Genomic DNA, 23,737 nt, shown 5'->3' with positions numbered 1-23,737 from the left:
TTTGATCTTGTTCTATAAAAGTTCACACTGTCAATAAACCTTAGAGACGATTTGGAAACACAGCGAGCAGTCTGTCTCTCTCATTATGCTTCATTGCATAGGTACCCATAAGACAGAAACTACCCAAGTAGAAATAGAAATCTCTTCTCCGACAATGTTAAATAAATTCAAATATAAAATCCTCTGATTTTACTATGAGTGCCAAGTTTTTTCCCCACAAAGGCACAGTGAAGTCAGAGGTCTGGTAATGCTGGAAGTCCTGGCCACCCACAAGAATGATAGTGAGACTTTACATTGAGATATTTTATACCAGAATCTGTTATGAATTGGGAACTCAGGCAGTAAAATATTTTTGAGCACAAAGGGCAATCATATTCAGTCACTCAAGAGTTTTGTTTTCAAATTATTAGAATTTGTGTTGACTCATAATGATTTTATTTTTTACTGCATGCTTTCCAAAAAGGAAAAGACACATCTCTTCTTACTATAAGAATATTGTCTTTAAATTGTAAGAATAATTTGATATGTAACAGAAATGGATTGTTCAAATTAAGTATCTTTCTCCAAAAAATATATTTACAAGTCACGGCAACTGGTGAATCCATTGCTGTATCAGCTGCCTGGTTATACCAGGGTCCTGCAAATTGAAAGGAATTGTGTGCAAAGCAAAAGCACAAGGATTGTCACCAGCTGCAATAATTCTTGTCAATCAAAATCATCCTGTATTTGTAAAAAATCTTGTGTCCTGTATAACCAAGGGAGTTTTCTCAACCAATGGGCATAATATCCAGTCCAAATAGCAAGATGGAGGCTCAGCATATTTATCGAATTTGGGAATAAAGTACCAGTATTATTTTTTTAGTGACAAAAAGACTGGCACTTCCAAGCTAAAGTGAACAGGAGCCGACTAGGTGCAGATACCTTCATTTTCAATAAACAAAAAAGTTGCACTCTGTAGTGCTAAAGCATGTCAATGTAAAATATGTAGAATGTGAATAGCAATACCATGACAATTCCTTTTCTATATCATTTTTTATGTTTTGTTACTTTTATGAAAAAAATCTGACTTAAAAAATGTTTTGGGAGTGTCCCATGTTCGTATACCCGTAACTTCTATATTTTTTTCTGTTTTACTCGAGACAAACTTTAGTAAGATTCAAGTCTGTTTTATTCATTTATTGAGCTATTTACAATAGTTCACAGTCTGCTTTGTAGACATTATTGATTAAAAAAACAAATATCATATTGCAGTTTGTCATAGATTCAACATATCAGGTTGCTTCGGTCTCTGAACATTCCTCGGCTTTCCATGGCAAGTGCATAAATTTTAGAATGTCAATGGCCGAGCCTCTCTTAGAGGCATTTATTTGAAGCAGTTCCCAGAACATTACTCTGGCCTCCACTAAAATTTTCTTGTACTTTTTTGGAGCTTTTGACAATTCTCTTCCAACCTGCCACCAGGCAAACTCTATATAATCTCGATCACCGCGTTTTGCCCCATGCCAAGGAAAGAGTCCAGAAAGAGCATAATAAATGACTACACCAAAAGCCCAGACATCAAGACTAGGATGTAGCAACAACTGTTCTCCTGGTCTAAGGCAGCAGAGCTCTGGAGCAGTGTAGGGTTTATACCAGGGCACAAAAGGAACAAATGTGCCCTGGAGCCTGGTGAGTCCAAAGTCTGCCAGCTTTATCCAGTGACATTCTGCATCCATCAGAAGAATATTATTTGGCTTGATATCCCGATGAACCATTCCTCTGTTATGCATAAAGTCCAGAGCACTGGCGATCTGAGGAACACAACGCTTCAACATGTCCTCCTGCATGCCGACCTAAGAAAAAGACAACACAGAAGATTACACAGCTGAACAGCAGAAGGGAAAACATATCTGATATAAAAGAACAGAAGACTTATAGATATCTTCTACTAGTAGATATAATTCCTGCAGACATCAGTTCTACTCTGCTCTTAATCAGATATCCTCTATAATGTGAGATTTCCACTAAAAATTAAATATCTCTCACATAGAGGATTTTACTAGCTCACACATACTCATACAACCTAATCCGGCCTAATTATGGGGTCCCATCCTGCTACTTACAGAAATATGAGTTTATTAAATCTGAGGAAATAGGGTAATGTTAGATGTCAGATCTACAATAAAGACCACTAATTTTTTTCTTCAGCAGTATGAATAATGCTTAGAATACAGTGCCTACAAGTAGTATTCAACCCCCTGCAGATTTAGCAGGTTTGATAAGATGCAAATAAGTTAGAGCCTTCAAACTTCACACAAGAGCAGGATTTATTAACAGATGCATAAATCTTACAAACCAAAAAGTTATGTTGCTCAGTTAAATTTTAATAAATTTTAAACATACAAGTGTGGGTCAATTATTATTCAACCCCTAGGTTTAATATTTTGTGGAATAACCCTTGTTTGCAATTACAGCTAATAATCGTCTTTTATAAGACCTGATCAGGCCGGCACAGGTCTCTGGAGTTATCTTGGCCCACTCCTCCATGCAGATCTTCTCCAAGTTATCTAGGTTCTTTGGGTGTCTCATGTGGACTTTAATCTTGAGCTCCTTCCACAAGTTTTCAATTGGGTTAAGGTCAGGAGACTGACTAGGCCACTCCAACACCTTGATTTTTTCCCTCTTGAACCAGGCCTTGGTTTTCTTGGCTGTGTGCTTTGAGTCGTTGTCTTGTTGGAAGATGAAATGACGACCCATCTTAAGATCCTTGATGGAGGAGCGGAGGTTCTTGGCCAAAATCTCCAGGTAGGCCGTGCTATCCATCTTCCCATGGATGCGGACCAGATGGCCAGGCCCCTTGGCTGAGAAACAGCCCCACAGCATGATGCTGCCACCATCATGCTTGACTGTAGGGATGGTATTCTTGGGGTCGTATGCAGTGCCATCCAGTCTCCAAACGTCACGTGTGTGGTTGGCATCAAAGATCTCGATCTTGGTCTCATCAGACCAGAGAACCTTGAACCAGTCTGTCTCAGAGTCCTCCAAGTGATCATGAGCAAACTGTAGATGAGCCTTGACATGACGCTTTGAAAGTAAAGGTACCTTACGGGCTCGTCTGGAACGGAGACCATTGCGGTGGAGTACGTTACTTATGGTATTGACTGAAACCAATGTCCCCACTGCCATGAGATCTTCCCGGAGCTCCTTCCTTGTTGTCCTTGGGTTAGCCTTGACTCTTCGGACAAGCCTGGCCTCGGCACGGGAGGAAACTTTCAAAGGCTGTCCAGGCCGTGGAAGGCTAACAGTAGTTCATAGAATCATAGAATCATAGAATCATAGAATCGTAGAGTTGGAAGGGACCTCCTGGGCCATCTGGTCCAACCCCCTGCTCAAAGCAGGATTCGCTAAATCATCCCAGTCAGATGTCTGTCCAGCCTCTGTTTGAAGACTTCCATTGAAGGAGAACTCACCACTTCTCGTGGCAGCCTGTTCCACTCATTGATCACTCTAACTGTCAAAAAGTTTTTTCTAATATCTAATCTGTGTCTCCTCCCATTCAGTTTCATCCCATTGCTTCTAGTCTTTCCTTGTGCAAATGAGAATAAAGTTGAGCCTTCTACAATGTGACAGCCCTTTAGATATTTGTAGACAGCAATTAAGTCTCCTCTCAGTCTTCTCTTTTGCAAACTAAACATTCCCAAATCCTGCAACCTTTCCTCATAAGACAGGGTTTGCAGACCGGTCACCATTCTGGTTGCTCTTTTCTGAACTTGCTCCAGTTTGTTGATGTCTTTTTTAAAATGTGGTGCCCAAAACTGGACACAATATTCCAGATGAGGTCTGACCAAAGAGGAGTAGAGGGAAATAATGACTTCACGTGATCTAGACTGTATGCTTCTGTTAATACATCCTAGAACTGCATTTGCCTTTTTTGCTGCTGCATCACACTGTTGACTCATATTCAGTCTGTGATCTATTAGTATACCCAAGTCTTTTTCACATGTGCTGTCACTTAGCCCTATTCCTCCCATTCTATATATGCTTTTTTCATTTTTATTGCCCAGATGTAGTACTTTGCATTTCTCCCTGTTAAAAACCATTCTGTTAGTTACTGCCCACTTCTCCAGTTTATTTAAATCTTTTTGAATCCTCTCTCTCTCTTCTCTAGTATTAGCTATCCCTCCTAGCTTTGTGTCATCAGCAAATTTAATCAGTTTACCCTCAATTCCTTCATCTAAATCGTTGATAAAGATGTTGAACAATACAGGGCCCAGGACAGAGCCCTGTGGTACCCCACTTGAGACATTCTTCCAACTGGATGTGCAGCCATTTACGACCACTCTTTGGGTCCGATCACTAAGCCAGTTATGAATCCACCTAACAGTTGCCTTGTCCATTCCATACTTAGTCATTTTTTCAATAAGGATTGTATGAGAGACTTTGTCAAATGCTTTGCTGAAGTCAAGATATACTATATCTACAGCATTTCCTTGATCCACCCAATCAGTGATACCGTCATAGAAGGAAATTAAGTTAGTCTGACATGACTTATTAGTTACAAACCCATGCTGACTCTGTTTGATCACTTCATTCTTATCCAGGTATTGACTTACATGTTGTTTAATAATTTGTTCAAAGATCTTTCCTGGTATAGAAGTCAGACTCACCGGCCTATAGTTGCCTGGGTCCACCTTCTTCCCCTTTTTGAAGATAGGAACAACATTTGCTCTTCTCCAGTCTTCTGGCACTTCTCCTGTTCTCCAAGAATTTTCAAAGATTATGGAGAGTGGTTCAGAAATTTCTTCTGCTATCTCCTTCAGTACTCTGGGGTGTAATTCATCTGGACCTGGAGACTTGAATTCATTTAGGTTAGCTAAGTGTTTCCTCACTATCTTTCTGTTTATAGATATCCTGGATTCTTCTATTCCCTTAATAGGACAGTGAATAACAGTTGGTGTTACATTTCCTTTCTGAGAGAAAACAGATGCAAAATAGGAATTTAAAAGTTCAGCCTTCTCAACATCCTGTCTTACCATTTCATCATTTTCATCCTGTAAAAATCCTATAGCATCTTTGACTTTTCTTTTACTTTTGACATATCCCCAAAATCCTTTATTATTGCTTTTGACATCTCTTGCAAGCCTCAATTCATTTTCAGCTTTAGCTAATCTGATTTGTGCCCTGCAGATTCTGCAGACAGCATTATATTCTTCTTTAGATATGCCTCCCTCTTTCCATTTTATAAACATTTTTTTCTTCCTTTTTAGCATGTGCTTAAGTTCTGTGTTCACCCATCCTGGTTTCCTTAAATGCTTCCTATTCTTCCCTCTTTTCGGAATTGTTAACAACTGTGCTTTGAGAATTTCATTTTTCAAGATTTCCCATCCTTCCTGGACATTTTTGTCTTTAAGGATATCCAGCCATTGGATTCCTCCAATTATCTTTCTGAATCCCTTAAAATCTGCCTTTCTGAAATCTAACCTTGACGTCTGAGTCTTCACAGGTCTTCCGCCTCTAGTTATCCAAAATTCTAAAATAGCATGGTCGCTACCTCCTAGGGTTCCAGCCACTTTTACCTCCTCAACCATTTCCTCCCTGTTTATAAGGATTAGATCCAAGGTAGCAGTTCCCCTTGTTTTCTCCCCTACCTTTTGGAAGATAAAGTTGTCAGCAAGAGAGGATAAGAATTTCCTTGACCTGTTAGTTTTGCCTGAGAGAGATTCCCAACAAATGTCTGGATAGTTGAAATCTCCCATGACAACTATGTCATATTTTTTGGAGAACTTGGCCATTTGATGCATAAAGAGTTCATCCATATCTTCAGCTTGCACAGGCGGCCTGTAGTAAATGCCTACAATGGTGTCCTTTCCATTGTTCTGTCCTTGTATTCTTACCCAAACAGTTTCCACAGAACTCCCAGTCTCTGAAGCTTCAATCTCTGTGCAGATATATGCGTTTCTAACATACAATGCAACACCCCCTCCTCGTTTATCAAGTCTGTTTCTTGCAAATAAGTTGTATCCTTCTAGTCTTGTATTCCAATCATGTGTATCGTCCCACCAAGTTTCAGTGATTCCAATGACATCATATTTCTTTTCCTGTGTTAGTAGTTCCAATTCTCCTTGTTTGTTGCCCATGCTTTGTGCATTAGTATAGAAACATTTTAGTTTGTGATTGGTTTCTCTTTCTCCAATATTTTTATTAATTAGATTCTTTCGTCTTTGTTCTTCCTTTCCACTTCTATTAGCAGAGTTCTCAATAGCATTTGTCAGGTGTATGGCTTTTTCTGGTCTTTTGCTTCCCTTCCCATAAGCCTTCCACTTCCGGATGATGCTCCCAACAGTGGAGACAGGTAGACCCAACTCCTTGGAAAGGGTTTTGTACCCCTTGCCAGCCTTGTGACCCTCCACGATCTTGTCTCTGATGGCCTTGGAATGCTCCTTTGTCTTTCCCATGTTGACCATGTATGAGTGCTGTTCACAAGTTTGGGGAGGGTCTTAAATAGTCAGAAAAGGCTGGAAAAAGAGATAATTAATCCAAACATGTGAAGCTCATTGTTCTTTGTGCCTGAAATACTTCTTAATACTTTAGGGGAACCAAACAGAATTCTGCTGGTTTGAGGGGTTGAATAATAAATGACCCTCTGAATAAACTTTTCACAATTTAAAAAAAAAATTAAACAAAGAAATAACATTCTTTTTTGCTGCAGTGCATTTCACACTTCCAGGCTGATCTACAGTCCAAATGTCACAATGCCAAGTTAATTCCGAATGTGTAAACCTGCTAAATCTGCAGGGGGTTGAATACTACTTGTAGGCACTGTATGTAAAAGTGGAGAACAGCTTAAGATCTTACTTTAGGTAAAAGGATGGACTGGAGATTTCCGGCCGGTGCCACTTCCTGAACAAACACAAAATCCCTACTGGTATGGAAGATGTCGTGAGTAAATATGATGTTCCGATGGATGCTGAGGGTTTGCGAAATGCAATATTCCAGAAAGAAGTTGTCTTCTGGAGTCTTCTTCTTTGCCATCATTTTAATTGCCATGTCTGTCCTGTTGAATAAACATTATAATTGTTAATATTCATCATCATCATATTCCATAACACTTTTAAAATCATATAAATAACCTGATCAATCACTTTACACAGGAGCATTCATAAGACTAGAGGGTAGTGGTGCAGAATACTAATGACGCGTTGTAGATAGGATACAACTAGGGTCATACTTAATGATTGTTAACAAGTACAGTTTGTCAGGGTACAAGCAGATTTCAATTTCATCTTTCACATTCATCTAAAACCACCCTGATGGCTCAGTCATCTTCATAGTCATCATCCATCATCATCTCACCTGAATGTTTGTGTTTTCCCATGTGTACATTTCCAAAAGATACAGTCCCAAGTTCTAGCAAAAGTTCAAAGTGGTCAGTCACTTCCATCATCTTCAGGTTCTTGGATGTTTCTGATATCAGATGAAGAAGGTGTTTTGCCGTGTTCTTGCTTGCTTCCTTGATGTTGGTGGCCATCCTGAATAAAATGAAATGAGATATGGTATTGAATAAAGCATGAAACATCTTTGAGACCCATAATAACATACTGTAATCACCTCGTGTAAACTGCGACTAGAAATGCACAATTGTATAATAGTGTCCAGTCACTGTAATAATGTTCCAGCATTGCATAATTCCCCAGGGATCTGCAGTAATACCATCTACTATATGCTGTGCTATACTTATCATATATTCACCTTTGTAGATGGAGATTGAAGAGGTCTACTGCAACTGAAAGAGATGATAGTCAGTGCTGAACTCCTCCTGTACACCAACAAGTCTACAGCTTGATGCTCCTCAGAGGCCAGTTCTGACCACAAATAATACCTGGAGTGAAGTAGATGTCACTGAGAGGAGGAAACAGTTTATATCCAAGTGTACAACATATTGAAGAATGTAATACTTGTGTTAGCTTTTTATAGCTGATTGATGTTTATTTTTTTATGATCTTCAGAAATTTACTGTTTTTACATCTACTGGAAATGAATTTGCCACGTTACCTTCACAGTAGCATAGCATCATCATATCTGGTAACCCCTTCTTTTTTTTATTTACATTTAATTATAGAAGCATCCAGTGACTTTAGATTAAGACGGGTGAACGAGCCAATATTGAATAAAAACATTTCTTTAAAAAGTGTGAGTATGTCAGCAGAAGACATAGTCAAGAGGTTTCTGTAAAGGATAATTGCATCAACATCTCACTATTTGGTCAAGTGAAATGAAGATTTGGATGTAAGTAGATTTTTTTATTAAATTGGGTAAAGAACATTTACCTGTAGTCACAAAAGATCTAAGATAACTGTATTCATATCATGTAACAATGTAAATGCATCTAAATAAATTTCTATTGTTTCACTGCTAACCTCTACCACCCATGTACTGACTAGAGATGAACAGATCTGTTTTTAGTCACTAAATAGGTTTGTTTTAAAATATTATTGGATGTTTAGTTGACTCAAATGATTTTATTTTTAATTTCATCTCTTCCACCAAGTAAATGGCACCGCTATGGGTACAGGTCATGTACCAGTTTCTGCATATTTATTTCTAGTGTAATGGGAGAATTTCCTTATTTGATGAGCTGATTTTCTACACCAATCTCATTTTATTTTTGGAAAGGTTTATACATTCAGTTTTATGAAATAGTGAAAAATGTTTTTACATTATTTCATTTTTATTGTTACATACTGGAGCAAGTTTTGACCTTCACTATAGAACATTTTTATACTTGTTGCGTTACATTAGACATATAAACCAATCCAGCTCACCGCTTTAAGAGATAATGAAGCTCTGAGCATGGAACTGCCATGTCTTGGTGTAAAAAATTCCAAAAAAGAGATGACCGAGCTTAATGATGAAGTGAAAAAATTAATTCTTTGTTCACTCAGCTTTAAAAAGAGGATAAAATATCAGCATGGAGAGATCCCAGGACATAATCAGCGATACTCAAGTCATGGAGAACAACTTCTCTGAAAATCAAATTAAATGGAAAAATCCAAACAGTTAAGTGATTTTGAATTTTGCTGGTCTGACCCATGTTATAAAAGAATCTTATCATTTATTGTGCACGATGAATGCCGTATGAAGGGAAACATAAAGAACTGCTAAACTTGCTATTCTTGTTCATCTTATCTCACTAAAAATCTGAATTAAAAAGTCATGTATCCCAATGCTATACCAAAACAACTAGTTTGTTACCCAAAAACATGTCCTCATACAGATCTGCAGTCAGAAAAATACAAAGCATTGACTCACAATATGACAGCTAAAAAAACATATTGTGATTTTCTTAGATATGAACATAATCATATCAGCACACAGAATAAAGTGAACATGTCAATTATACTGCTGGACGAACTCCATAAAAATAACAACTATTTCCAATTCATAGCTGTTTGTTTATGCTTCCCAACAAAACAATGAGATAAATAATCACTAGAAAGGCATATATAACCAAAAACAAAGCCTCAATTAGCGTCACCTACAATAAACCGAAAAATAAATAAGTGAAGTTTATGAGAATATGGTCATAATATCGTCCACTAAATAAAGATGACATGACAGTTATACCCAACAGTGACTGGGGTTTAAAAAATATTAAAACAAATTCAGAATTTATGTCTTTTTCTTTCATTTTTCCTCCTAAATAATGTAAAAGTGATCAGAAAGTTGCATGTACAACAAACTGTTACCAACGAAAGCTGCAGATTTTCAGGCAAAAATAAATCTTCATACCACACCACTAACAGAAAATTGTAAAACAGTATAACAATGTATTTTTTTAAAGTGTATATTGTACAAAACATAAAAAATAATTAAGATTATACAAATTTACCAGCACCATATTAGTACTGACCTACTGAATGCAGTTACTGCGTTATTTTTTCAGCACATCAGATAACACAAACTTTAAAATACAAATAAATGTTAAAATTACTGTTTTCTTTATTTCTCTTGCAACAAAGTGATTATAAAATCATGCTAATAAGTTACACTTAAAAAGTGTTACAATTGACAAATATAACTAATACTTAAAAAACCCTTTTACATCTATATGCCCAAAAAAAGAAAGGTATGGCTAATTTAACAAAAAAGAGATGATCCAGCTCAGCAATGAAGAGAAAATACAAATTCTTTATTCACTCAGATGTGAATAGAAAAAATATCAGCTTGAATGGAACAAAAGATTGTGCTATCAACGCGTTTCAGGTGTCCCAGCACCCTTAGTCATGATAACAGGCATTGTTTGAGAAAGCACTAATATGCTGAACACTAGTGAAAGACAATCAACATATCTAATTAACGCAAATGAATTACAAGTGAAGACATACATGGTTAAAATCAACAATGTGAATTCCACATGGCATAAAGGCAAGAATGTATTTCAATTGCGCAGAACAAACGCAGTATATTGTAAATTCTTCTTAGCAGCCACAGTACAGAAGAAGAGAAATATACATTTATATAAGGGAGCAAAGAACCATAATTGTAAAAATTGATGTTGAGTTTTTACAAAGCAACCAAAGAGGAAAATACAATTTCCCTCTGGAACAGAGTGAAAATCATATGATAGATCAAACGTCAGAATGAAAAATTACAGCCATCCACTCAGACTAGAGGAAAGAAAAGCCGCTTTTAGGCTGTGTGCCCACATTGCAGTTTTGAAGAAGAATATTCATGAGCAGAAATGCACACCCTTTGCTGGAAAAACGCATGTGGTTTTTGCTGTTTTTCTAGCGATTTTGATGCATTTGTCATGCATTTTATCATGCGTTTTCCTATGCGTTTTTGCAATACAAGTGTATGTATGCGCAATCGCAAACGATTCTGCAAAATTAATGAACATGCTGCGTTTTTTACTGCTAAGCAATTCCGCAGTGGTAAAATACGCACCATTAGCACAACATGTGCGGAATCAATTTTGATAGCATGTAATGCTTTTCTTAAGCATTTATGCGACGGAATCATGTGTTTAAAACACTTAAAAAACTCAACGTGGGCACACAGCCTTACAAATACATTTTTTCTATTATATTATTCTCAATAACAATCATAGAAAGAAGAAAAAAACATTTCTCTTTATCATACACTGAGGGCCATAGAGTAATAGTAAGAGTCACAGATCTAAAAATCTATATAGGCTAATACCGCACTAACACAATTTCAGTGGAGGAGGGTAAAATTACCTAGGTGACAGCAAAAATAAAAACAATTTCATTCAAAACCGGATCGATATCGTATAAAAAACACTCATAGCAATATGCTCCAGCATAACAATCCACATAAACTAGCGAGGAACAAGCCGCAAATGAGAAAAATACTTTATATCTTAATCATATAGTGGATGGTGTTAAATTTTCCTAAATGACAACAATGAAAAATACATTTACTTTCAAAGCAGGATGAATAACTCATGGAAAAACACACGTAACCAAATGTAAAATACAACGATGCACGTAAGTTGGCAGGGAACAAGCCGCAATTGCAAAGAAAGATTTTCATCTTGGTCATATAGTGGATCGCTTGACAACTTCACTTGCTAATTTCACTTGGTAATGAGCTGGTGGGAAGAGCTGTATAGTTATACTGTAAATAATCCATTTAAAGATTGTGTCTATTGGTAAGGCAGATACATAGATGATATCATTATCATCTGGAATTCTAATGTATCTGCCGTACGGGATTTTAATTTTTATATTAATTGCAATCCATTGAATTTAAAATTTGTGGTCCGGCATAAAATTTCATGCATTGATTTTTTTTATTTGATTTTACAAGGAACTTCAGGTAAACTTGTAGTAACACAAAAATTTAGAAAGAACACAGCAGGCAATGCTATACTCCATGGAAAAAGCCATCATTCTAAACATACAATTAAAAGTATACCTGTTAGGGAGATGACAAGAGCTAAATGCAATTGTAGCACAAATACAGATTATAAACAGGAAGTTTCTAACATTAAGCAGCGATTGACCCAAAGGGGTTATACCCAATGGAGTTTAAGCAAAGCTGAAAACATTGTGGCATAAAAAACTGTGATTCAAACCTCAGTGTAACACACATGAACATTCAGCGAATCCTGTAACATTGGTCTTGCAGTATAATAACCAATTTGCCTCTATTGGAAGAATTATTCAAAATAATTTATCTGTACTAAAAGAGGATCCAGATATAGATAGTATTATAGGGAAAGGATTTAGAATAGACTCTAGGAGAGCACCATCTTTAGGTCAGAGCGTTTCACCAAGTTTTTTGAATATGTCTACAATTCAATCCACAAATTGGCTGAAAACCAAGGGTTTTTATAAGTGTGGCGCTAAGTCCTGTAAATACACTAAAAAGAGCTCTAGCTTTGGAGATTCTAGTGAAAGCAAGAATTTTTCTATTAAAGCCTTTATCAATTGCAGCACTAAAACCGTGGTATATATTATGGAGTGCACCTTCTGCCATCTAAAACATGTTGGAAGCACAAAATGCATGCTAAATAATAGAATTAGGGAACACATCTGTGACAAAGAGAATATTAACATGGAGAGAAACGCATCTCCGGTGTCAAAACATTTTATTGAATGTCATAAAGTTGACCTGAAATCACTTGTGGTGTATGCAATTGAAAAAATACACACACCCATCAGAGGGGGTGATACGGAGGTTACATTACAAAATAGGGAAGCCTGGTGGATTTTCAAACGTAAGCAGTGTAATTGACATGTTCACTTTATTCTGTGTACTGACATGATTATGTTCATACCCAAGAAAATCACAATATGTTTTTCATAGCTGTCATATTGAGAGTCGTTGCTTTTAATTTTTCTGAATGCAGATCTGCATGAGGACATGTTTTTGGGTAACAAACTAGTTGTTTTGGTACAGCATTGGGATACATGATTTTTTAATTCAATTTTTTAGTGAGGTAAGATGAACAAGAATAGCAAGTTTAGCAGTTTCTCACTTTTCCCTTCAAACGGCATTCATCGTGCACAATAAATGATAAGATTGTTTTATAACATGGGTCAGATCAGCAAAATTCAAAATCGCTTAACCGTTTGGATTTTCCCAATTAATGTGAATTTCAGAGAAGTTATTCTCCATGAATTGAGTATCGCTTTTTATGTATTGGGATTAGTGATGAGCGAGCACTAAAATGCTTGGGCACTCGTTGTTCGGGTCGAGCAAGTTGTAATACTTGGGTACTCGGACAGAACAACGAGCCCAATATAAGTCTACGGGAGACCCGAGCATTTTTGCCGCGATCCCCCAAGGGGGTCATTTTAAGGTCTAGAAACATCTGAGAATGATGGAAACACTGCTCAAATGACATGGGGACATCATGTGGATCGCCCCTGGAACCATTCCTGACTCCTAGTTCACAGCTTTAAATATTTTTTTCCGAGATTCATGTCATAGTCATATGCACCCCATTACACACTTGGAACCCACATACTGGTTGGGTCCAGGAAAATACACTTCACCATATTCATATGGTACTCCCCAACTCTTTTGTTTACAGAGTGACAGCAATGTCTGCCCTGCTGCATAGTCCTATGCACCCCATTACACCTTGGTACCCACATACTGGTTGGGCCCAGGAAAATACACTTCAACATATTTATTTCGTACTCCTGTACAGCAGCGTTGTTGATGTATAGAGACTAAATGATGTGTGCTCAGTGAATAAATAGCCTTTTCATTGCTCAAAGCAGCGAGTAAGATAAAACTCTCTGGTTAGTTGCTACTTGGAAAAACCTAGGGGAAGGAACCGGGTGGGAGTTTGTAATGAAGTGGGAAAATCACGTGAAGCCAATATGTGAATATAAATGCTCAATTTTTTGTATGCAACCGGGTACTCAGATAGGACACTAATTAGAGGATATAGTGAACCAACCAAGAGTTTATATAAATAGATAAGATTTATGTTTTTGTCCATTGGCATTAGAGCTTTTTTGATAAAATACGGGTAGCGGGAGAATACAGAAGTACTGCGCGTATGGATGTGATTGAAACGTCAGACAATGCCTGCCATTTTCTGAAGTCTGTTTGTGTTTGGTGTCTGATATTCTCCTGGTGAGCCTGTGCTACGCCTGAGGACTGAGGAAGAGGCCGCCCTAATATACCCATGCCAGACAACCCTGGACTGCATCAACCCGTAATGACCTCCTGCCTTTCTTCTGTTATCCTGAGACATGTACCCTTCCCTGATGTGCAGAACCGGGAGCCTTGCATAATTGTTTCGTTTATGTACCATGTCTTGTTCAAGTAAACTTTATGTCTATACCTGAAGTGTGCGGTGTCATGTCATTCTGCCTCCTCGTCCACATGCTCAGCTGCCACAGACCCCGGTCACTACTCTTTCCTAGTCTGGGTAGGCTTGGGTACCCCCTGAGGTCCAGTGGGTCCACATTTCATCCCCACTTGGGATGCTCACCCCACTTCAGCATGGTCGGTCGACGTGGAGGTGTCGGCTCGGCCGCGAACGCGTCGCTAGTCGTGACATTCAGTTATCATCTACGTAAAAGAAAAAGTGGCTGACAGCAACTCCTTGATCCAAGAGAGGCACGTTCAAAGTCCAAAGACCCAGTTGGACACGAAATCCAAATAATAAAGATGAACAGCATCTCATCCGGGTGAAAAAACATATAAACATTTATTGTGGCATTTTGTCATGGCACAATAAATGTTTATATGTTTTTTCACCCGGATGAGATGCTGTTCATCTTTATTATCCAGTTATCATCTGTCTATGTGGTCACAGTCCTATGGCTAATGGTCAGTTCCTACAATTCCAAGAAAATCTGAAGGACATGCATTCTCTTCCCTTTTGAGGTGAAATGTTCTAACATCTTTTTAGAAAAATATCTTTTGAATATGAACTCATGACTATTAACTTAGAGCACATTGACTTTTGGAAAGCACCCCTGTATTCCTGTCATTTTTCATTTAATTTTAACTTGTGTCCGAGGATGTGGTTGACAACTCATTGTATAACCTATCTTTTTATGTCAACGATTGTGTAACCTCCGTTTCTATTTTGCCAATTCTTATGTATTCTTCATTTCTTTTTGATCTTGTTCTATAAAAGTTCACACTGTCAATAAACCTTAGAGACTATTTGGAAAGACAGCGAGCAGTCTGTCTCTCTCATTATGCTTCATTGCATGGGTACCCATAAGACAGAAACTACCCAAGTAGAAATAGAAATCTCTTCTCCGACAATGTTAAATAAATCCAAATATAAAATTCTCTGATTTTACTATGAGTGCCAAGTTTTTTCCCCACAAAAGCACAGTGAAGTCAGAGGTCTGGTGATGCTGGAAGTCCTGGCCACCCACAAGAATGATAGTGAGACTTTACATTGAGACATTTTATACCAGAATCTGTTATGAATTGGGAACTCAGGCAGTAAAATATTTTTGAGCACAAAGAGCAATCATATTCAGTCACTCAAGAGTTTTGTTTTCAAATTATTAGAATTTGTGTTGACGCATAATGATTTTATTTTTTACTGCATGCTTTCCAAAAAGTAAAAGACACATCTATTCTTACGATAAGAGTATTGTCTTTAAATTGTAAGAATAATTTGATATGTAACAGAAATGGATTGTTCAAATTAAGTATCTTTCTCCAAAAAATATATTTACAAGTCACGGCAACTGGTGAATCCATTGCTGTATCAGCTGCCTGGTTATACCAGGGTCCTGCAAATTGAAAGGAATTGTGTGCAAAGCAAAAGAACAAGGATTGTCACCAGCTGCAATAATTCTTGTCAATCAAAATCATCCAGTATTTGTAAAAAATCTTGAGTCGTGTATAACCAAGGGAGTTTTCCTAACCCATGGGCATAATATCCAGTCCAAATAGCAAGATGGAGGCTCAGCATATTTATCGAATTTGGGAATAAAGTACCAGTATTATTTTTTTAGTGACAAAAAGACTGGCACTTCCAAGCTAATGTGAACAGGAGCCAACGAGGTGCAGTTACCTTCATTTTAAATAAACAAAAAAGTTGCACTCTGTAATGCTAAAGCATGTCAATGTGAAATATGTAGAATGTGAATAGCAATACCATGACAATTCCTTTTCTATATCGCTTTTTATGATTTGATACTTTTATATAAAAAACTGACTTAAAAATGTTTTGGGAGTGTCCCATGTTCATTTACCTGTAACTTATATATTTTTCTGTTTTACTCGAGACAAACTTTAGTAAGATACAAGTGTGTTTTATTCATTTATTGAGCTATTTACAATAGTTCACAGTCTGCTTTGTAGACATTATTGATTAAAAAATAAATATCATATTGCATTTTGTCATAGATTAAACATATCAGGTTGCTTCGGTCTCTGAAGATTCCTCGGCTTTCCATGGCAAGTGCATAAATTTTAGAATGTCAATGGCCGAGCCTCTCTTACAGGCTTTTATTTCCAGTAGTTCCCAGAACATTGCTCTTGCCTCCACTGAAATTTTCTTCCACTTTTTTGGAGCTTTTGACAGATCCCTTCCAACCTGCCACCAGGCAAACTCTTTATAATCTCGATCACCGCGTTTTGCCCCATGCCAAGGAAAGAGTCCAGAAAGAGCATAAAAAATGACTACACCAAAAGCCCAGACATCAAGACTAGGATGTAGCAACAACTGTTCTCCTGGTCTAAGGCAGCAGAGCTCTGGAGCAGTGTAGGGTTTATACCAGGGCACAAAAGGAACAAATGTGCCCTGGAGCCTGGTGAGTCCAAAGTCTGCCAGCTTTATCCAGTGACATTCTGCATCCATCAAAAGAATATTATTCGGCTTGATATCCCGATGAACCATTCCTCTTTTGTGCATAAAGTCCAGAGCACTGGCGATCTGAGGAACACAACGCTTCAACATGTCCTCCTGCATGCCGACCTAAGAAAAAGACAACACAGAAGATTACACAGCTGAACAGCAGAAAGGAAAACATATCTGATATAAAAGAACAGAAGACTTATAGATATCTTCTACTAGTAGATATAATTCCTTCAGACATCAGTTCTACTCTGCTCTTAATCAGATATCCTCTATAATGTGAGATTTCCACTAAAAATTAAATATCAGTCACATAGAGGATGTTACCAGCTCACACATACTCATACAACCTAAACCTGCCTAATTATGGGTTCCCATACTGCTACATACAGAAATATGAGTTTATTAACTCTGGGGAAATAGGGTAATGTTAGATGTCAGATCTACAATAAAGACCACTATTTTCTTCTTTAGCAGTATGAATAATGCTTAGAATATGTAAAAGTGGAGAACAGCTTAAGATCTCACTTTAGGTAGAAGGATGGACTGGAGATTTCCGTCCGGTGCCACTTCCTGAACAAACACAAAATCCCTACTGGTATGGAAGAAGATGTCGTGAGTAAATATGATGTTCCGATGGATGCTGAGGGTTTGTGAAATGCAATATTCCAAAAAGAAGTTGTCTTCTGGAGTCTTCTTCTTTGCCATCATTTTAATTGCCACGGTCTGTCCTGTTGAATAAACATTATAATTGTTAATATTCATCATCATCCTCATCGTCATCCTCATCATATTCCATAACACTTTCGCAAGCATACAAAAAACCTGATCAATCACTTTACACAGGAGCATTCATAAGACTAGAGGGTAGTGGTGCAGAATACTAATGACACGTTGTAGATAGGATACAACTAGGGTCATACTTAATGATTGTTAACAAGTACAGTTTTTCAGGGTACAAGCAGATTTCACTTTCATCTTTCACATTCATCTAAAACCACCCTGATGGCTCAGTCATCTTCATAGTCATCATCCATCATCATCATCTCACCTGAATGTTTGTGTTTTCCCATGTGTACATTTCCAAAAGATCCAGTCCCAAGTTCTAGCAAAAGTTCAAAGTGGTCAGTCACTTCCATCATCTTCAGGTTCTTGGATGTTTCTGATATCAGATGAAGAAGGTGTTTTGCCGTGTTCTTGCTTGCTTCCTTGATGTTGGTGGCCATTCTGAATAAAATGAAATGAGATATGGCATTGAATAAAGCATGAAACATCTTCGAGACCCATAATAACATACTGTAATCACCTCGTGTAAACTGCGACTAGAAATGCACAATTGTATAATAGTGTGCAGTCACTGTAATAATGTTCCAGCATTGCATAATTCCCCAGGGATCTGCAGTAATACCATCTACTATATCCTGAGCTATACTTATCACATATTCACCTTTGTAGATGGAGATTGAAGATGTCTACTGCTACTGAAAGATGATAGTCAATGCTGAACTCCTCCTGTACACCAACAAGTCTACAGCTTGATGCTCCTCAGAGGCCAGTTCTGACCACAAATAATACCTGGAGTGAAGTAGATGTCACTGAGAGGAGGAAACAGTTTATATCTGGGAAGAGCAGGGGGTTGTTAATTAGTGGGATATTGTCATTGGCCAAGACTTACTGTCTCCATTTACATATAAACTGACATTTATAAATCTCTCCAGGGAGAATGCTGGTTTGGGACAACACAAAGGGATAGAAATTTCCTGTGGTGCCCTGTGATGCTATTCACCATTGTGCTGATAATTAGGTAAACTAAAGAGAGACATGTTATTCAATGTATTGTTTTATGAGAGTTTCATGAAGTCAAGAGGCAAAATTTCAAAATTTTGCAATGATCCTGGTATTGAATCTGTTATGATTACCTGATTAACAGCTGCTGAGTGCAGTGTTTGGTACAAAGTGCTCAACTGTATTATTTATTAATATAGTAAGGTGTTCCGTGCTTCATACATCTTGCATATACGTGTGTAATTCATGTAAATGGGGGCTATAACAGCCTTCATTTACATGCTATTAGACATCTAGGAGCAGTGGCTTTCTATATTTTATACAATATTAAAGATGTACAAAATTGCACTGAGATATTTTGTGTTGATCCTTATTTGGCGTGAATGCCACCCCCATGGCCATCCCGTCCAAGTGTACAACATATTGAAGAATGTAATACATGTGTTAGCTTTTTATACCTGATTGATGTTTTTTTTCGTTATGATCTTCAGTAATTTACTGTTTTTACATCTCCTGGAAATGAATTTGCCATGTTACCTTGACAGCAGCATAGCATCTTCATAGCTGGTAACCCCTTCTTTTCTTTTTTATTTACATTTAATTATGGAAGCATCCAGTGACTTTAGATTAAGACCGGTGAATGAGCAAATATTAAAAAAAACATTTCTTTAAAAAGTGTGAGTATGTCAGCAGAAGACATAATCAAGAGGATTCTGTAAAGGATAATTGCATCAACATCTCAATTTTTGGTCAAATGAAATGAAGATTTGGACGTAAGTAGATTTTTTTATTAAATTGGGTAAAGAACATTTACCTGTAGTCACAAAAAGATCTAATATAACTGTATTCATATCATGTAACAATGTAAATGCATCTAAACATATTTCATTTGTATCACTGCTACCCTCTACCACCCATGTACTGACTAGAGATGAGCTGATCTGTCTTTAGTCACAAAATAGGTTTGTTTTAAAATATTATTGGAATTTTAGTTGTATCAAATGATTTTATTTTTAATTTCATCTCTTCCACCAAGTAAATGGCACCGCTATGGGTACAGGTCATGTACCAGTTTCTGCAAATTTATTTTTAGTGTAATGGGAGAATTTCCTTATTTGATGAGCTTATTTTGTACACCAATCTCATTTTATTTTTGGAAAGGTTTATACATTTAGTTTTATGAGATAGTGAAAAATGTTTTTACATTATTTCATTTTTATTGTTACATACTGGAGCCAGTTTTGACGTTTACTATAGAACATTTTTGTACTTGTTGCATTACATTAGCCATATAGAACAATCCAACTCACCACTTTAAGATAAGAGATCATGAAGCTCGGTGCACGGAACTGCCATGTCTTGGCTAAAAAATTCCAAAAAAGAGATGACCTAGCTTAATGATGAAGTGAAAAAACAAATTCTTTGTTCACTCAGATTTGAAAAGAGGATAAAATATCAGCATGGAGAGATCCCAGAACATAATCAGTGATACTCAAGTCATGGAGAACAACTTCTCTGAAAATCACATTAATCGGGAAAATCCAAACAGTTAAGCGATTTTGAATTTTGCTGATCTGACCCATGTTATAAAAGAATCTTATCATTTATTGTGCACGATGAATGCCGTATGAAGGGAAAAGTGAGAAACTGCTAAACTTGCTATTCTTGTTCATCTTACCTCACTCAAAAACTGAATTAAAAAAATCATCTATCTCAATGCTATACCAAAACAACCAGTTTGTTACCCAAAAACATGTCCTCATACAGATCTGCAGTCAGAAAAATACAGAGCATTGACTCACAATATGACAGCTATAAAAAACAAATTGTGATTTTCTTAGGTATGAACATAATTGAGTGAATTACCTTTACAATGGACTACTTGCTAGAGATGCGGTGCACCTTACGAAGACTGGAAAATATGTATTTGGAAGTCGCCTTGCTACACTTGTAAGGAGAGCTTTAAACTAGAACAACATGGGAAAGGAAGCAAAAGGCCAGAAAAAGCCATACACCTGACAAATGCTATTGAGAACTCTGCTATTAGAAGTGGAAAGGAAGATCAAAGACAAAAGAATCTAATTAATAAAAATATTGGAGAAAGAGAAACCAATCACAGACTAAAATGTTTCTATACTAATGCACAAAGCATGGGCAACAAACAAGGAGAATTGGAACTACTAACACAGGAAAAGAGATATGATGTCATTGGAATCACTGAAACTTGGTGGGACAATACACTTGATTGGAATACAAGACTAGAAGGATACAACTTATTTGCAAGAAACAGACTTGATAAACGAGGAGGAGGTGTCGCATTGTATGTTAGAAACGCGTATATCTGCAAAGAGATTGCAGCTTCAGAGACTGGAAGTTCTGTGGAAACTGTTTGGGTAAGAATACAAGGACAGAACAATGGAAAGGACACCATTGTAGGCATTTACTACAGGCCACCTGTGCAAGCTGAAGATATGGATGAACTCTTTATGCATCAAATGGCCAAGTTCTCCAAAAAATATGACATAGTTGTGATGGGAGATTTCAACTATCCAGACATTTGCTGGGAATCTCTCTCAGGCAAAACTAACAGGTCAAGGAAATTCTTATCCTCTCTTGCTGACAACTTTGTCTTCCAAAAGGTAGGGGAGAAAACAAGGGGAACTGCTACCTTGGATCTAATCCTTATAAACAGGGAGGAAATGGTTGAGGAGGTAAAAGTGGCTGGGACCCTAGGAGGTAGCGACCATGCTATTTTAGAATCTTGGATAACTAGAGGCAGAAGACCTATGAAGACTCAGACATCAAGGTTAGATTTCAGAAAGGCAGATTTTAAGGGATTCAGAAAGAGAATTGGAGGGATCCAATGGCTGGATATCCTTAAAGACAAAAATGTCCAGGAAGGATGGGAAATCTTAAAAATGAAATTCTCAAAGCACAATTGTTAACAATTCTGAAAAGAGTGAAGAATAGGAAGCATTTAAGGAAACCAGGATGGATGAACATAGAACTTAAGCACATGCTAAAAAGGAAGACAAAAATGTTTATAAAATGGAAAGAGGGAGGCATATCTAAAGAAGAATATAATGCTGTCTGCAGAACCTGCAGGGCACAAATCAGATTAGCTAAAGCTGACAATGAATTGAGGCTTGCAAGAGATGTCAAAAGCAATAATAAAGGATTTTGGGGATATGTCAAAAGTAAAAGAAAAGTCAAAGATGCTATAGGATTTTTACAGGATGAAAATGATGAAATGGTAAGACAGGATGTTGAGAAGGCCGAACTTTTAAATTCCTATTTTGCATCTGTTTTCTCTCAGAAAGGAAATGCAACATCAACTGTTCTTCACTGTCCTATTAATTGAATAGAAGAATCCAGGATATCTATAAACAGAAAGATTGTGAGGAAACAGTTAGCTAACCTAAATGAATTCAAGTCTCCAGGTCCAGATGAATTACACCCCAGAGTACTGAAGGAGATAGCAGAAGAAATTTTTGAACCCCTCTCCATAATCTTTGAAAATTTTTGGAGTACAGGAGAAGTCCCAGAAGACTGGAGAAGAGCAAATGTTGTTCCTATCTTCAAAAAGGGGAAGAAGGTGGACCCAGGCAACTATAGGCCGGTGAGTCTGACTTCTATACCAGGAAAGATCTTTGAACAAATTATTAAACAACATGTATGTCAGTACCTGGATAAGAATAAAGTGATTAAACAGAGTCAGCATGGGTTTGTAATTAATAAGTCATGTCAGACTAATTTAATTTCCTTCTATGATGGAATCACTGATTGGGTGGATCAAGGAAATGCTGTAGATATAGTATATCTTGACTTCAGCAAAGCATTTGACAAAGTATCTCATACAATCCTTATTGAAAAAATGACTAAGTATGGAATGGACAAGGCAACTGTTAGGTGGATTCATAACTGGCTTAGTGATCGGACCCAAAGAGTGGTCATAAATGGCTGCACATTCAGTTGGAAGAATGTCTCAAGTGGGGTACCACAGGGCTCTGTCCTGGGCCCTGTATTGTTCAACATCTTTATCAACGATTTAGATGATGGAATTGAGGGTAAACTGATTAAATTTGCTGATGACACAAAGCTTGGAGGGATAGCTAATACTAGAGAAGAGAGAGAGGATTCAAAAAGATATAAATAAACTGGAGAAGTGGGCAGCAACTAACAGAATGGTTTTTAACAGGGAAAAATGCAAAGTACTACATCTGGGCAATAAAAATGAAAAAAGCATATACAGAATGGGAGGAATAGGGCTAAGCAACAGCACATGTGAAAAAGACTTGGGTATAATAATAGATCACAGACTGAATATGAGTCAACAGTGTAATGCAGCAGCAAAAATGGCAAATGCAATTCTAGGATGTATTAACATAAGCATACAGTCTAGATCACGTGAAGTCATTATTTCCCTCTACTCCTCTTTGGTCAGACCTCATCTGGAATATTGCGTCCAGTTTTAGGAACCACATTTTAAAAAAGACATCAACAAACTGGAGCAAGTTCAGAAAAGAGCGACCAGAATGGTGACCGGTCTGCAAACCCTGTCTTATGAGGAAAGGTTGCAGGATTTGGGATTGTTTAGTTTGCAAAAGAGAAGACTGAGAGGTGACTTAATAGCTGTCTACAAATATCTAAAGGGCTGTCACATTGTAGAAGGATCATCTTTATTCTCATTTGCACAAGGAAAGACTAGAAGCAATGGGATGAAACTGAATGGGAGGAGACAGATTAGATATTAGAAAAAACTTTTTGACAGTTAGAGTGATCAATGAGTGGAACAGGCTGCCACGAGAAGTGGTGAGTTCTCCTTCAATGGAAGTCTTCAAACAGAGGCTGGACAGACATCTGACTGGGATGATTTAGCGAATCCTGCTTTGAGCAGGGGGTTGGACCAGATGGCCCAGGAGGTCCCTTCCAACTCTACGATTCTATGATTCTATGATTCTATAGTCATATCAGCACACAGAATAAAGTAATCATGTCAATTATACTGCTGGACGAACTCCATAAAAATAACAAAACTATTTCCAATTCATAGCTGTTTGTTTATGCTTCCCAACAAAACAATGAGATAAATAATAACTAGAAAGGCATATATAACCAAAAACACAGCCTCAATCAGCGTCACCTACAATAAAC

The 23,737-nt window shown here is 37.3% G+C and overlaps 2 protein-coding genes across 2 annotated transcripts; both read right to left on the bottom strand.

Moving 5' to 3' along the window:
• Window positions 1-1,271: 1,271 nt before the first annotated feature.
• LOC141074897 (serine/threonine-protein kinase SBK1-like) lies at window positions 1,272-7,275 on the bottom strand. The gene is made up of 3 exons (XM_073562206.1): window positions 7,208-7,275; window positions 6,835-7,033; window positions 1,272-1,832 (listed from the first exon to the last, which is right to left on the bottom strand). The coding sequence occupies exons 1-3, from the start codon at window positions 7,273-7,275 to the stop codon at window positions 1,272-1,274; spliced, it is 828 nt and encodes a 275-aa protein (XP_073418307.1).
• Window positions 7,276-16,357: 9,082 nt separating this feature from the next.
• On the bottom strand, window positions 16,358-18,024 carry LOC141074896 (serine/threonine-protein kinase SBK1-like). The gene is made up of 3 exons (XM_073562205.1): window positions 17,850-18,024; window positions 17,327-17,529; window positions 16,358-16,918 (listed from the first exon to the last, which is right to left on the bottom strand). The coding sequence occupies exons 1-3, from the start codon at window positions 18,022-18,024 to the stop codon at window positions 16,358-16,360; spliced, it is 939 nt and encodes a 312-aa protein (XP_073418306.1).
• Window positions 18,025-23,737: the final 5,713 nt, after the last annotated feature.

Source organism: Dendrobates tinctorius, unplaced genomic scaffold, assembly GCF_039654945.1.
Source record: "Dendrobates tinctorius isolate UK_male_01 unplaced genomic scaffold, ASM3965494v1 ptg000342l, whole genome shotgun sequence".
NCBI lineage: Eukaryota > Metazoa > Chordata > Amphibia > Anura > Dendrobatidae > Dendrobates > Dendrobates tinctorius.
The sequence above is the reverse complement of the archived record's forward strand: the minus strand, read 5'-3'. Positions and strand labels throughout refer to the sequence as shown.